A 15,281-nucleotide genomic window follows, 5' to 3' on the forward strand; every position below is an offset into this window, starting at 1 on the left:
ACCTCCGAGTCTAGTTCCGTGTGGTGGGAGAGCCAGAGAGCTCTGGCGCGGAGACCGAGGACACGGGCGTCAGGGTACTGGACAGCAGCCAGCTGCCTGTCGGCGTGGCTCAAGTACAGGTTGCTCGGAGGCGGGGGCTCGCTGTCCTGCCTGCCATTATCCGAGGGGCCTCAGCCCGCGTCCCGGCCCGCAGAGCCCGCAGGACGTCTTCACGTCAGGCTGCCGCAGTGACGGTAGGGAGCGGCGGGTCCCGCAGTGAGCACAGTGACAGCAGGAAGCGGGGCGGGAGGGAGGACAGCCCTGCAGCACGCGCAGCCTCGCGGCCGCCCCAATCACAACACACGCAGACCGTGACAACTTCGGTTGGTGCCGCACACCCGTTACTCAGAGCAGCACTGCAGCCTGGGGGACAGTGGGGCCGTCGCCGGGACACAGCAGGACACACCAGTGTGCACCGCGGTCATACTTTCTGCAGGTCGGAGCCACACGCTAGCAAGCAGAGGAGCTGGATGTAAATGTAGGCTGGTTCTGAGGTCGAACTCCGGGCCCCAAGGGATAACTCGACGTACAGAATATCAAAATGGTAACTGGTGCTTTGACACCTCAACAAAAGTCAAGGAGCTTTTATAAAGAAAACAATCAACTTGTGTCTTTAATTTAGCACATTAAACATTGAAAAACATCTTCAAGCCCCCTCAGTGTGCGCACCTGTCACCCCAGCTGCTGGGGAAACCGAGGCTGAAGGATCACAAGTTTGAGCCCAGGCTGGGCAACACAGCAAGACCCCATCTCAAAATAAAACTGAGCAAAACAAAACAAAAACAGGAAAAGAAAGAAAGAAAACACTTTCCAATCATGCACAGCATAGAACTGTCAGGTGTACAAATGGGAGAGCACCTTAGTGATTTGAACTCCCTTACCGTGTTCCAGATATTCCAAGGGAGGTGCTAGAATTCCCCTCCAGGGGATTTACTCCCGGAGTAAAGTTAGCAGGGAAGAAAAAGAGAAGGAAAGTTGGCAGAGAGCAGTTGGACAACCCCGTTCTGTTGACAGAGGGAAAGAGAAGGCTTGAAGGACACTCATATAATTATCCTGTTCTACACTAAACATGAAAGAAAATAAGGTCCTCCCCCAAAGGGGCAGAATGGACGGAGAGTCATGTATGTTGTTGTTATCTTCTGCCCTGGAATAATAGGGCCTGTAAGAAGCTAACGGTACATAAAAGGACAGGTTGCACCTTTTGTTTGAAAATATTTTTGTTTTTATTTTGTGGTGCTGGGGATTGAACCCAGTACCTTGTACATGCTAGCCAAGCACTTTACTGCCGAGCCACAGCCCCAGCACCCCAGAAATTACAGGAGGAAAGGTTTATTCAGCTCAGAGTTTGTGGAGGTTTCAGGCCATAATCGGCTGGCTCCAAGGCAGGGTGGCACACGGCAGGGGGCATCGCACAAGAGAAACAGTTCGTGGTGACAGAAGGCAGCAAAGCAAGCGAGCAAGGGGCAAGACAGACCTCTTCCTATCTTTTATGTTGTATCCAGGCTACTGAGATTAGGGCGGTGCCTAACCAGTTAGGGGGCTGATTTAACAATCATGCCCCTTAATCCTAGCGCTGCACCACGAATCAGTCACATACTATAGGTTCAGCCACCTCTCAAAAAGCCCCGCCTGTGGCTGCATGAGGCTTTGAGGGGATGTCTAGACACAAACCATAGTACCTCAAAAAGAGAAAGAGAAAGAATTAGAAAGAGGGTCGTACGGGTTTCCCCAAAGCATTGCTTCCTGAAGTCATGCTAAGAGGGTACCCTCCAGCAAGGAGAGAAGTAACGGAGAACCACTTCCTTGTGTGCACATGTTGGTAAACATGAGTAAAGCCCAGAAAGAATCCCATTAGCATATACTTCACCCGTCAGAAAACAGGTGGCGTTTCTAATAACTCCTGTCGTAAATATCAGTCTAATACATATCACTGCTAAGTAGAAGAAAAATGGTTGGCGACCACTGTGCAAGTGATTGGCATTTATTTCAAATAAGTAGATGTAGGGTTCCTAGTGGGTGCCTAAAACCCTCATGCTAAGGCTTAGACGGGAAGGAAGCTTGCATGGGTGGAAATCTCTTGGACTAAGCAGGTGGACTGACTGAATTGCAGTCAATTTCTCTAATAAAGTAGATAAAGTCTTTTCCTATAGTTTGTCATTTGCAGCTCTAATTTGCAAATTCAGGCAAAATTCACTTGTAGGGGATTAAAAACCCGAATACAGGTTTTAGTTTTGCACTTTTAAAATGATGTGTAAATGTAAATGCTTAAATTAAATTATCCTCTAAAGCAAGAACAGTTATTCCATTTTTTTTTTTTTTTTTTTTTTTGGTTTTTCTCCAGTACCGGGAACCGAACTCATGACCTTGCGCTTGCCAGGCAGGCGCTTTTGCCGCTGAGCTAAATCCCCAGCCCCCAGTTATTCCATTTTAAAATTGTAAGTTTCCCATCACAGCCTAGCATCCGGAACAGATGAAACACTACAGTGTTTTGGGTTCTCCTGGCTGATTTCTGTGTTGTACACCTGTGAGCCTGCAGATGAAAATACAGGTGTTCTCTAACTGTCTTGGTATTCTGAGACTGCTAGTGAGGTGCATATGCTTGTGCATTAAAAAACCCAAACTCTATTTCACCATGTAGGTAAACACCTATGTGTATATTGTCATCTTTGCATTTGAGTGCTTCCAAAAAACTTCCATGACAAATAAGAATGTTGTATTTCTGCAAACAGTAACTGTATGTTGCACAAAACTTTAAATAAAATAAAATTTCTTAAAATAAAAATTGAAAAGATAAAAAGCAAAGATGGCTGTCACCTCTTGTGTTGGCAAAAGTGATCACAATATATAGTAGGAACTCTGTTTTGTTTTGTTTTTTTTCTGGAGCTTTGTAGTTCAGTTTTTTTCTTTGCTATGTAGTTCAGGCTGGCCTTGAAATCCCTGTGTACCCCAAACTGGTCTTGAACTCACAGCATTCCTCTTGCCTCAGCCTCCCTAGTGCTGGAATTACAGGTATGCGCCCCCATACCCAGCTATAGGAGGAACTCTTGAGGTATATTTTTCAGATATAGAACTCCATACTGAATAAATTGGGGTGAGGGATATTCTGTCCAGTGCTAGCTTTGGTCTTTGTAGTAAATTATACTCTTCTGAAAGAACTAGACCTTTAGGAGCTTTTATAAGAGTACAAGTAATATTTTGTAGAAGGTCCAGGTCACAAATAACCTAGGAAGGAAAGGAATTCTTAGGAGGTCTTGACCGAGGGAGGCTTTCTCCATCTTAACAGAATGTACTGAAGCGTCCCTGAGTCATCGTGAATTCCAAAGCTTTATTTCAGAATGGAGAGCTGAGTTTCCCCCAAGTGCAGATACTATCCGGATTGTTTCACTGATACCTGGGCTCTGGACAAGAAGTTCCTACACACAAGTGGCACCTACGCTGCGCGCAGTAGACACCTATGCTAGGTTTTGCGTTAATCACTTGGGTTTAGCATATCAAGAAGTGCATGCAAAATAATAAGCAGGTGGCTTTATTTCCTAAAAATCTGCAAGAAGCATATATAAATCTTGAAACAGATGAATTCCAGATCCATTCCTCACAGAAATATACAGTTGCTTGACCAACCTTGAAGTTGGTCATAAATAGAAAATAAAGACCCATAGTTTTATTTGTAGTAAATGCTGGGCTGTGCAGAGCTCTCACGGGTCCATATGAACTCAGGCCCTCCCCCATGGATGTTAGCGCCCCTTACCTGTATCTAAACACACACACTACAAAATTACGTCTTAAGGAGATCTCCAAGGTATTTCTATTTTTTATCTCCATCTTGCTGTGAATTTCCATAAATGCGTCAATAACAACTTAAAACTTAAAGTGAAGCACTGTAAAATAACTACTTCCTTTGGCAGTAAGTAAAACAGTTACCTCATTTGGTGATTTTTTTGTTATAAAAATGCATGTTTACTGGGCATGGTGGCACATACCTGGGAATCCCAGCACTCTGGGAGGCTGAGGCAGAAGGATTGCAAGTTTGAGCCCAAGTTGGGCAACTCAGCAGTTTACCAAGATAGTGTCTCAAAATAAAACATAGAAAGGGCTGAGGATGTAGCTCAGTGTGAGAGCCCCAGATTCAACCTGCACTGCTGCAAAAACAAAGCACATGTAAGTTATCTGGCTAACGTATCTTGATTCCCCACTAGAAAACGCCAGGCACAGAGTAAGTGCCAGATGAGCGAGGTAAGCCTTGCTATCATGCTAAATTCTTTGAGCATTAGCTCAAAAGCCGTGTCCTGTGCTTTGGTTCTGTTGATCACGAGCCCCACTGTGTGGTCGGCTCACCTGGCTAAAGCTGGGGATCTGCCTGCTCACTGGAAGCCCGCCTCACCATCGAAATCCAAGCCACCGCGCGTTCTCCGTGACCTGCCTGTCTCATGACGCCCGTCTCCCATTAGGGTTTCAGTCCTTAGATTCAAATCACTACACAGTTAGAATCTGACACTTCATGTGACGTTTTATTTCAAGTATTTTCACCAATCCCATTTGTACTTTAGTTTGGGTTTTTCTTGTTCCTGTTTTGTTCTGGTTTTTTGCATGCGCGAGATTAACTTTTTACACTGGCAGGTCTCCGTCTACAGCGATGCTTTGAGGGCAGTGTTCAAAGGCACAAGGGGCACCAGCCGGTCTGGGCTTCCCAGCTCCTCAAATCTGCTGCAGGGGCAGGAGCTGAGCGGACTTGGGCCTTAGGGAGGGAGCAGAAGGTGCCGGAGTGGCTATCGCCTGCCCAGGGCCTTAGGAAAACGCGCTGCAGATGAGCTTGCAGTCATATGAGCCCTCCGAAGCAGGCACAGAGGGAACACACCAGAATGCGGGGGCAGCTCCGCTTCCGGGGAGTGAGAAGGAAAATGCGTCGGCACATGGCTAAAAACAAGAGCCAGCAGGGACGCACCACAGGCCGAGGGCACGGGCTGTAAGGTGACAGGTGAGCTGGGCGAGATGCGGCAGTTCGGCAAGAAGGACGGTGCAACAGTGAGACCACAGAGAACAAGGCACAGAAAGGGGCGGACAGAGGCCCTCTTCCCGCCGGGCTGCGTCTGTCTGAGAGTGACGATGGCCACGCAGATAGCAGGGCGCGCACAGGCAGAGCGGCTCCGTCTGTGTCCGTGTGATCACCCGGCAAGGGAGCAGGAGCGCTTTCCCTTGTTTCCGCTGCTGCGCTTCTGCGATTGTTCCGTAGCAGTCAGCAGCCTCGGGAAGGTTTGCCAGGGAAGTCAGGTGCAGCCGTAAAGACGTCTCCCTGCCTACGAGTGATTTAATGGGCCAGTGCTTCATCTTTGGACGTTGGATGATAATCACTGAAGTTACTTAATGGGCCTCCCTGTGTTAGGGGTCTGGGCCTGGGCTTTCTCTACGGGTTCAAAGCTGAAGTTCTGTGAATAGACAAGATAACAAACAAGGAAGAAATTCGGATGACAGGGATCACTCCCAGGTCAGAAGGGCAGCAGCGCAGGCCTCCGTGTGCTGTCAGCTTCCAGAATCGAAGGCTAAACTCGAGGAGGGTAAAGGAGCTTCACAACCCAACGTGTGTGTGTGTGTGTGTGTGTGTGTGTGTGTGTGTGTGTGTTCCTGCATACCCTGATGACATGCCCGGTGTGTCTGTGTTTGTTTTCCCTGACAGGGTGCAGAAAGGAAGATCCGAGATGAAGAGAGGAAGCAGAACAGGAAGAAAGGGAAGGGCCAGGCCCCCCAGGCCCCATGTAACAACTGTGAGTTTGCCCAAGGCTGACTGCTGTGGGGGAGCCCAGGAGGGCAAGGTGCCCGGGGGTGAAGATGGAAAGCTGGGGGGACACAAGCCGGCAGGTGGGGTGACGGGGTGTTGGGTGACTGTCCCTGTGGAGAACAAACAGAATCACATGAGTTTGGTGAGGTTAGGGTAGGTGGGATTTTGCAGTATGGAGACCAGCGTCCTCCTGGGACCAGCCGGGACTGGGCGGTGGCGCGGGATGGGTGTGAGGGGCCCAGGGAGCAAGCCCAGCTCCTCCTGTTCCCGGGGGGCCGGGTGGCTCTAAAGTGCCTGCCATCTGTGGTATGTGGAGCGCTTTGTAGGAGGGTCCCGAGCTTTCTGAGACAGGACTGACAGTTGTGAGTTCTCAGTCATGCGTAACCCTGTCCTTTATGGGTTTTGTGGTCGCGTCCAGCCTCTGACGGGAAGTTGGCCGCCATACCTTTACAGAAGAAGAGTGACATCACCTACTTCAAGACCATGCCCGACCTGCACTCGCAGCCCGTGCTCTTCATTCCCGACGTTCACTTTGCAAACCTGCAGAGGACCGGACAGGTACAGCCTCCCCACCACCCCCCTGCGTGTGCTGGGGGCACAGAGCAAAACCCACCGTCCCCTCATGATAGGAAGGGCAGTGGCCATTCCCTGTCACAGGAAAGAATGTCTCGGAGAGGATAATGCCTCCCGGACAGTCAAAGAGGAGGCAGTAAGGCCCACTTCCTGTAAGAACAGGGATTTCCTTGGCCTTGGCCTTTGAGTTGCGCTGGGTGCACAGGAGCTCCCCCTACTGGTATGGAATATACCTGCACTTGCAACTTGAAGTTGCGTTAGGGGAAAAACTGATTGAATCAGATCCCATCAGCAGTTTCCCTCTTAGAAAATTAACAGTTCCCACTGAACGGCTAAATCATTTCTTCTCTAAAGACACAGGAGGTTGCAGACAGTCTCTCCCTTTAGAAAACAAAGCACACTAACTCCCGTTTCCTAGGTATATCTACATGTGAAATGAAAGATCTAATATTAAATTAACATGAACTCCAGTAATTAACCCACTGGGGTAGCTCAGATTATTAGAATATTTTATAGCACCTAAAATTTTAATGATGGAAATATGAATCTGAAAATGGATCTTCGGAGGGAAGCTTGCCTGTTGGCGTCCTGCGCTGGGCCCCGGCCCGGGGCTGACTCGGAGGAGCACACAGCCTCTGCCTCTGCCTTTGCCTTTGCCTTTGCCTTTGCCCGCTGCAGCAATTGCAGGGCAACCCAGTCACTGTCCCCTGGGCTGCTGGGACCCTCACCTCGAGCGTTCAGGCGGGCACTGCCCTGCACTCCGGCAGCGAGGACCCCGCAGCGGTGCCCGAGAACTCTGTGACTCCCGTGGCTGACCTACTCACCAAGCTGAAGGCCAGGCCTCCGCCTCTCCCGGAGAGCCTGTGGCCTGGGAGCTCACCCCAGGTGGAGGCAGCGTCAGGGCCAGACCAGGGGTAGGGCAGGGATCGCTGGCTTTGTATGCAAAATAAGACGGGGCCCAGGCGGTGGTAGCCAAGCAGGCATGAGTCCGCCTGGGCCCTGCTGTGGCACCAGTGGCCCTAGCGCTCTTGCAGCAAGTGAGGCACCCAGGCCACACGGAGGACAGCCCTAGCCCACATGTGGGCCCGAGCACTCCGCAGGCCACTGTGGGAAAGTCACGGGAAGGAGCGAGCCCACTGTGCAGGCGCCACGGGGCCCTTGAGCTGCCCTCCTCGCAGTGCACAGGGCTGGGCGCTGGGCAGGGCGGGCTACGCTTTGCAGCCTCCTGGAGCACCTGGGCCGGGGACCCCCCTCACCCAGGGAAGGGCCTCTCAAGTGGAGCTTCGTGAGCAGCCCCAGGTCACGGGGGTCCCTGGGAGGATTCGGGTTCCACTCTTCCCTCCCGTGTGTCACAGCAGAGGCGCTGAAGTGCTTCCAGGAACCTGCACCTGTAGGTTCTCTAGGTAATTTGAGGCTCTCTAAGGTTTGCAGACTTACTTAAAAAGCCTTTATTGCAATGGATCCAACAGCAGACAAGGAAGGAACAGCGGATCGTCATGCGAGAGGAAAAGAAATGACTGTGACAGTGGCGAGATGGGGGAGTCGGCCCGTCAGGAGGGCAGGAAACAGGAGCAGCGGCCCGCAGGTTGGGGTCAGCTCGCCAGAGCCTTTCTAACCGATGAATTCAGATCCGGTCGGCGACATATTTTCTTAATGTCACAAGCAAGAACAGGCTCGGGGCTGTGGTAATCCAATCAGGCTGCCTTACCTAGGTGGAAGCAGACTTCCAATGTTATTTCATTAAAACCTAAGAGTTAGCCCCAGGGAGAATGTAAAGCGGTAAAATTTGTATTTCTTTAGAAACACACAGACGGACGCACACACATATACGGCATCATTAAACTTTGTCTTCTGAAGACAGTTTCTGCCTTAAGAAAGTGCGTGTCCTGTAGTGTTTCCGTGTCTTGTCGTGACCTGCGGTGAGCCTCTTGTTTTGTTCCACAGGTGTACTACAACGCGGACGAGGAGCGAGAAGGGTAAGGGTTCCGTGCACGCGTCAGGCAGTGGTTGAGGCCCTTCCTGCGCCGGTGGCCAGGGCGGCTCGGGAAACCCCTCGCACTCCAGAGCCAGCAGAGACGGGTCTCTCCGGGAGGGAGGCTGGGGCAACACCTTTCTCCCTCCAGGCCTCTCTTTCTCCCTTTTCTTCTTCCTATGCTGCGCTGTTGAAGACGTTATTTCTTCCTCTCCATCTTTCTAGCTGGTGAAATTCTGGTGCTAGCCCTGCCCCTGTTGTTTGGCCCCAGCACAAGATCGAGTTGCCCTTGAGGCAGAAGCCGTAGGAGGCGGCCTGCCGTGCTTCTGTGCAGCCAGGGCCCACACGTCTGTCTCACGCCCCCACTCCAGGCTGGCTTGCATGGGGACCGGGAAGGCTGAGTCCTTGCCCATGGTCCCCTAGGACTTCAGCTAGGAGGCTGTCCCCGCAGGCCCCAGAGTCCTCCATGTCACAGCTCCGCAACCAGGCTGGGGATGTTCTCAGGACACAGGACGCTTGGCCGAGGCCCTCAGGTCTTAGGGGCAGCCACCTCCTCAGAGAGCTGTCCATCCTCAACTCATGAAAGCTCAGCAATTTAGAGCCTCAGAGGAACCTCCAAGCTCCCTCGGCCAACTTCCTCTGCCAGGTGCTGGTAACAGCTATGCCACGCTCCTGGGGGGCGGCCGGCCAGCTTCTGCTTGGGTGTTGCCAGCAATGGCCACTCAGTACCCTCTGCGCAACTCAGTCCTCGGAAGTTCTGTTGTCTGTGTCGCCGACTTCTCCCTGCTTTTAACCTCTTTCCATCAGCTCTCGTCCTGCTCTCTGGATCAGTGTTACCCTCTCTCAGCATTTAGATGACCCTTTCCCCCCTGCAACTGTTAAAATACAGTTTTACCTCTCAGCTTGTTCACTTTCCTCCAGGGGATGCTTTAGTCTATTAGTAGTCTCCTTAAAATTGACTTTCTCAGGCAGGGCGTGGTGGTGCACACCAGCGCTGGGGGTGCTGAAGCAGGAGAATCATTTCAACTTTGAGCCCAGCCTGGGCTACAAAGTGAGCTTACGGCCAGCCTGAACTTCATAGGGAAACCCTGTCTCAAAAAGACAAAAAAAAGGACTTTCTCCTTAAAATTCACACATCTAAACCATACGAGTTGCAGGATGTTTGGGGCTGTTTTTCTCTTACGTCCTGAGTGCTTATTTTTCTCCTCTTACAGTGTTTTCACTTCTAGTATTTATGTTGCAGTCTCTGTTTGCAGTTGATACGTGGGCTGACATCTGTAGTTCATTTTCCCCCAGCCCGCAGTCAGCCTGGGCATCCCTGTTCCTGTGTAAGCGGTGTGTTTACCTGTGAGGCATCTCTCCGCTGGCGAAGTGCGGGGAGCAGATCTTGTAGAGTTGATCCTAGAGCCGGGGTGGCAAATGGCAGCCTGAGGACCAAACTGAGCCTCAGAAGAGTCTGAAAACTAAGAATGGTTTTCCTCCGTTTCAACAGCTGAAAGCATGCAGAAGAATAGTACTTCATGGCATGTGAAAATTTTATGAAATCCAAGTGTCCACGAAGTTTCACTGGAACACAGCCATGTTAGGTCCTCCATGCGCTGTCTGTGATTGCTTTGGTGCTGTTCCGGCAGAGCTGAGCAGTTAAAACGGCCCATTTAGAAACCTTCAGCTCTGAAGGAAGGGAGTCTCAAAGGACTCCGGTGATTTCCCAGCCGGGTAGGCAGGGGCAGAATCTTGTCTAGGACTTAACCTCAAACTTCAGACCCTTAAGTACCCATTAGATTGTCCTTTCTCTCCTGGCACATAAGTGGTGCATTTCTAGCGGCTGGAGTGAACGGCAATGATGCACGCTCTCGGGTCTGACCTTTCTTCTTTTCTCTGGTTGTCAGGTGACTTCTTAAACACTCCCAAGCTGGCACTGACTAAAGTCATTCTGGGCTGACTTTCCCAAAGAGTAATCTGTTGAAAGTGAATTAGCTGAGATTCTACTCCAAAGTATGAAAGAATTGTGAGGACTTGAATATAAGATAACCCTGTCTTTTCCACAGCTAACATGGGGCAGGAACCTCTACTTACGTAGGGCACTCATGGTGATTATTTCACACAGGCTGTAAGCAGAAAAACCAGCTCTGTCTCTGGGGTGCCTGCAACCCCTTTCTGGACTGGGGAGAGCACCTCCTTCCTCGGCACTCGGCACCTCTAGCAGCTCAGTTGTCAGGGCCAGAGACACATGCTTCCCAGTGTTTCTCTGCCACCTTTGGTGTTTTTGTGACGAAACTTAGCACTCTGCTCATACCTCAGGGACTCCCTTCCTGAAATCGACCCCACAGCTCGCGGCTGAATGTGCTGCTCACTGGATCATTCTGTATATTGATCACCTCACAGTGCCAGCGGGATGGCATCTGGTGCCAGGGAAACCAGCTTTTCCTGGTCCTCCGGTCCTTTTGTGCTGTAATGAAACAATTTGCTTGGACGCCGGGAGGCCTCAGGTCTGGGCCCTCTCACCTAGCAAATGGGCTCGTCCAGCTGCCCTTGCTTTCTAGCCCTGCACTGAAAATAAATGAAACTGCTGAATTCACAACACATAAAACATCCAGACTCCTGCTGGCTTCATAGATTTGAAAGTGTGGAAAAGCACGTCCACACTCCCACAAGCAATGTGGTTTATCCCAGATGTTATTTTAATGGCAAGGTCTGTCGTGGCTCAGAATGGGGTGCTATGAGAAGTCAGCAGGACTGGAAAAAATATAAGCAAATCTTGCTTCATAAAGAAGGAACATCGCAAGCGTAGGCAAGCTCACCCCGCAAGACAGCATGTCTGGTGACCTTTCAGGCTGCTCCCCATCATTAACCTTCTGGCCACGGGCTGCTCTGTGAATGGGTTTTCTAGTCTTGTAGTCCTGAGATCAAGGTCACTGCGCTTCCACTGTTACCACAGTATAGTGAGCAGGTCCAGGGAGTGATGCCCTCAGACTGATGGCCACCTGCGCTGGGACCTGAGCGTTGGACAGCTGTCCAGCTGTTTTCACTGTCTGACATACTAGGCAAGAAAATAGGAGAATTCTGACTCATTATTTCTCATACCCTTACTGTTCTTCATCCCAGACTTATTGAGTAACTCTTTCACGAGGTGGTGCCCTCAAAGATGAGGTCACTGCAGATCTATTTCTCTTCTTAGCTGCTTTGCCCCATGTAAGCCCTTCAACATGTTGAGCCTCAAGTCCTCGCTGAGATGGGATAGAGCCGGGTCCTCGCCCCGGCTGGTTCATGGTGTCCGTGATTCATGGTGACTGAGGAGATGAAATGTGCTGAGGTCTTACACAGGAGTTTTCATGGTTGGGCCACCCTTTGGGTAAGCTAGAATATGAGAAGATAAATTAGATCACCCTTGGTTTAATAACGTAAGCCCTTGGAATGGTAGGAATATGCTTTGGACTTCCCTCGGTTACACGCCTGTGCTTTTTCCCCTTTACGCTAGCACTAGCTTGACTGAAGATGTGATTGATGACTTCTGAGCAACAGTAACACCCACAGGGAGCCACAAGGCTCCGCATTATGTGGGATCTTGGGGCTGTCCCGATGTCACCCATCCATGTGGGGAACTTCACCATACGAGTCCTCAGACTGGGCCGAGTGTCCGCTGGGGCTGTGTCTCTGTGACGTAGGGGGGATTCCAACTTGTCTCGGGTCTGTGCATCTGGTCTTCTCCCTGTGGCTCCTCCCCAGATCTGCCCAACGTGGCCTCACCATCATCATCTTCACCCAGCGCGAGAGGAGCTCACGGTGCTCCAGGGGGTCCCATGAGTGCCGTGTGCATCCATTCCTGCTCACTGCAGCCTTCTTTTCCATTTTATTTAGTTAAACTAATTTTTACATTTTGATGGACATACAATGCTTGCATTCACTTCCCGAGTACAGTGTGATAGCCTGCTGCATATGAAATTACACGGTCAGGGTTTAGCAGTTCTGTCTCCTCAAATGTTGTTTCTATGTCAACAAACTTTTTAAGGGGAAGGAGACTGAGGCCCAGGGAAGTGGAAAAACTTGTCCAGGCTCCCACAGCAGTAAACTGTACAGCAGGGATGTGAACCAAGATAGTGTGTCTCAGCGCTCTTGCCTTCACCCTTCTGAACTTCCGGTCCAGCCTTGCTCGTGGGCTCAGGGATCCCCAGGGAGAATGAGCCATTCATAAGCACCTGTGTCGCCTCCCTTGAGGCTGAGTAGCATGTGGGAGTGTGCTGTCTTCCGCTTTCTGTCCTCCCAGTCCTCCTCCTCCTTAGAGTGCCTGGTGTGGACAAGAGCTCCAGGAGGAAAAGTAGAACCATCAGAACTGGCCCAATTGAGGTCATGCAGGGCCCCACACATGGGAATCCAGGCACAGGGGAAAGACCTGGGTCCCTGAGGGACTCCCAGTACTGCAGCTCATCTGCTCCAGCCATAGAGGGAGAGCAGCAGGAAGTCAGGACAGCCTGGCCATCGAGTCACAGGGAGGCGGTTTGTGTCCCTGCTGTGCCTGGAGGGGCTGGACTGCCAGGCCTCCGCTGCATGCGAGGGCTGCAAGGACACCAAGGCTTGCTCCTGCCTCCCCCAGTCCAGAAGTGAGCAGATGAGGGGGACAACACAGGCTGCGGTGGGGAAAGCCCAGCTGCCTCACCTCAGCGATGCAGAGCAGGTCTTGGGCCAGCACCAAGATGGCAGTGCAGGCCCTGCCTCCAACAGGGATGCCCCAGGACCCGCAGGGGGAGGAGGAGGTCGAGAGTGGGTCTGGTTGTGGAAGAGGACAGGGACCGACACATGCGTGACCTTGGGTGTGGGCACCTTGTCTGCTTTGCTGAAAAGCCTCTGCTGTCCTTTCCAGCAGCAGTGTCCTCGTCAAGCGGATGTTCAGGCCCATGGAGGAGGAGTTCGGCCCAGCGCCTGCCAAGCAGATGAAAGAAGAAGGCGTAAAGCGAGGTACCGCTTGGGACAGGGTGCACACTGGTGTGGCAGGCAGGGTGGGGCCGGTTCGCCAAGAAGAGCTCGAAGCCCAGGCCGCCCGCGGCCCAGGGAGCCCCAGCCCCGCACAGTTCTTACTACCCAGGAAGCCCACGGTCCTCCCCTGCCTTGAACTCTGTCCTTTCCACACCTTAATGAGGTCTGTTCTCTGTGCGCCAGCTCCTTCCTGTGCCCTGGGAGGGTCGTAGTGTGTGTGCTGACCCCCCAGCAGCAGGGTCCACCGCTAGAGAGCAGCCCTGCTGTGTCTGACAGTGCCAGCTCGAGGAGCCGGGCAGCGAGCACCTGTCACCAAAGCTAGCGATTGCCCCGGACCTCAGCTTTCCCAGATGTCACAGCTTCTTCCTTGGACCTGGATCTTATTCCACCTCCCGAAAGGGTCGGAAACAGCTCGAGGGCGTCTATGTCTTAGCAGCCCCTCTTACTGGGCATGCTCATCCTGAGTGGCTATTCCCCCCTGCCCTGCTGTGGCCAACTTCGAGGGCTTCAGGAATTCTGTTGGGTTGTCATTTAAAGTAAGTGAAGGGCCTTGCTAGCTCTGAACCACAGTGACACACCAGGGCACCCTGACCTGCCCACGGTGAGGGAGGTGACGTCTGGAAGGTTCTTGCTTGGAGCACCCACTCCACGCAGGTGCCTGGCAGACTTGGAGTCGGGGTCAGCGACAGCTCTTACTTTTCATCTGCTGGAAGCTCCCCGAGAGGCGGTGATCATACCCGTCACCGAAGCCATTGCCATGGGTTGAGTTGCCTTCGTAGCCACTTGTGGGGTGAGGATTCCGCTGCCCTGCCATGCACAGAGCTAATGCCAGCCGGCCTCCCAGAAGTACCCAGCATGCCCAACTGCGGGTGGCCGTCACAAGCCTGTGGGAGAGCAGTGGGACTGTCCTGCTTGGTGGCCCTCCCCTCCCCTTGCAGGAAAGACCACCCCCAGCCCTTGCCAGCCCTCCGGAAGCAAGGGGCAGCGTCAGTCCCCAAGACACTGGTTTGTGAATGGAGCCGCAGAAAGGTCAAGGAGCAGAGGGCGGGGTTCCCTTGGGGGGCTGGACTGGAGAGCTTCGGGAAGAAGCTGCAGGATTTTCTTCTGAGAGCCACGGGTGGGCTTTGCTTTGACTTTCATTTCCTCATCTAGATGTCACTGGGGTCCTAGGCTCTACTTATTTTTCCATGCAGTGCTGACCTCCAGCCCTCTGATAATAACCATTAGATCATTCATCTTGGCAGAAATGGAGACTATAAAATCTTCGTCCCAAAGGGCTAAATTTGGAACTCCTTGGAGATGTTCATTTTATTTACTTTATAGATATTTTTATATCTGATAAAGAGAAAGCAACTGTGCAACACGCAGGTCTCCTCCTTCCCCTCCCTGGCTTCCTTCTGCATTCCCTGCTCCCGCCCTGGGCCCTAGCTGGCGGCAGAGCTGAGCCGGCAGCCCCCGCAGGCGCCTGCGTGCTGTGTAAAGTGACACCGTGGGCGCCACCCCTGGCGAGCAGGAGGATGCGGTTTCGGCGCCGCTGCTCTTTCGTGGGTGGCGATTCCCGCTAAGTTGGCGTCTGACGGTGGTGGCTCCAGGCTCTGCGGGGCCTTCTGACCCGGGCGTGCTCTCCCGGAGGGACCAGGTGCGTGGGCTTCAGCCCCAACCCGCTCGCTCCCACTGAGAATAGCAACCCCATGGCTGGGAGAGGCGGACAAAGCGCGGCCGGCCGGGGCTGCGGCGGCTCTGCTCAGCTGGGAGGATGGGCACCGGCAGCCAGGGGCGTGTGTGGGCCGGGGGCATCTGCGCTCGAGCCCCACGCGCTCGTCTCCCGGTGCCCGGGCCCCTGCCGTGCCTCGCATGGGCGTTCTCAGGCTCCAAGCGCTCTTCCCAGGCTGACTGGAGACTCCGCGGGCCCGTCCCCGGGCGGCCGGGGCTCGGTCTGCGGCCCCGCACAGC

The 15,281-nt window shown here is 52.6% G+C and overlaps 1 protein-coding gene and 1 long non-coding RNA gene across 6 annotated transcripts in view; one reads left to right on the forward strand and one right to left on the reverse strand.

The window, feature by feature from the left end:
• Positions 1-15,281, forward strand: part of Grhl2 (grainyhead-like transcription factor 2) — a 131,961-nt gene that overhangs the window by 102,025 nt on the left and 14,655 nt on the right. For all 3 annotated transcript variants that reach the window (XM_005381921.2, XM_005381919.2, XM_005381920.2), the window contains exons 10-13: positions 5,711-5,798; positions 6,231-6,370; positions 8,330-8,361; positions 13,216-13,310. In XM_005381921.2, the coding sequence (XP_005381978.1) occupies positions 5,711-5,798; positions 6,231-6,370; positions 8,330-8,361; positions 13,216-13,310 (355 nt within the window). The remainder of the gene's footprint in view (positions 1-5,710; positions 5,799-6,230; positions 6,371-8,329; positions 8,362-13,215; positions 13,311-15,281) is intronic.
• The window catches only part of LOC102010368, a 13,163-nt gene continuing 872 nt past the window's right edge, over positions 2,991-15,281 (reverse strand). The window contains exons 2-5 of one of the 3 annotated variants that reach the window (XR_001233419.1): positions 14,025-14,212; positions 9,703-13,274; positions 7,823-8,093; positions 2,991-5,462 (exon numbers count right to left, since the gene is read on the reverse strand). This is a non-coding gene — a long non-coding RNA (uncharacterized LOC102010368). Of the gene's footprint in view, positions 5,463-7,818; positions 8,094-9,702; positions 13,275-14,024; positions 14,213-15,281 lie in introns of those variants that run through there. The other 2 variants (XR_001233421.1, XR_001233420.1) reach the window with 2 other exon arrangements.

Source organism: Chinchilla lanigera, unplaced genomic scaffold, assembly GCF_000276665.1.
Source record: "Chinchilla lanigera isolate Chin_1 unplaced genomic scaffold, ChiLan1.0 scaffold00016, whole genome shotgun sequence".
Lineage (NCBI taxonomy): Eukaryota > Metazoa > Chordata > Mammalia > Rodentia > Chinchillidae > Chinchilla > Chinchilla lanigera.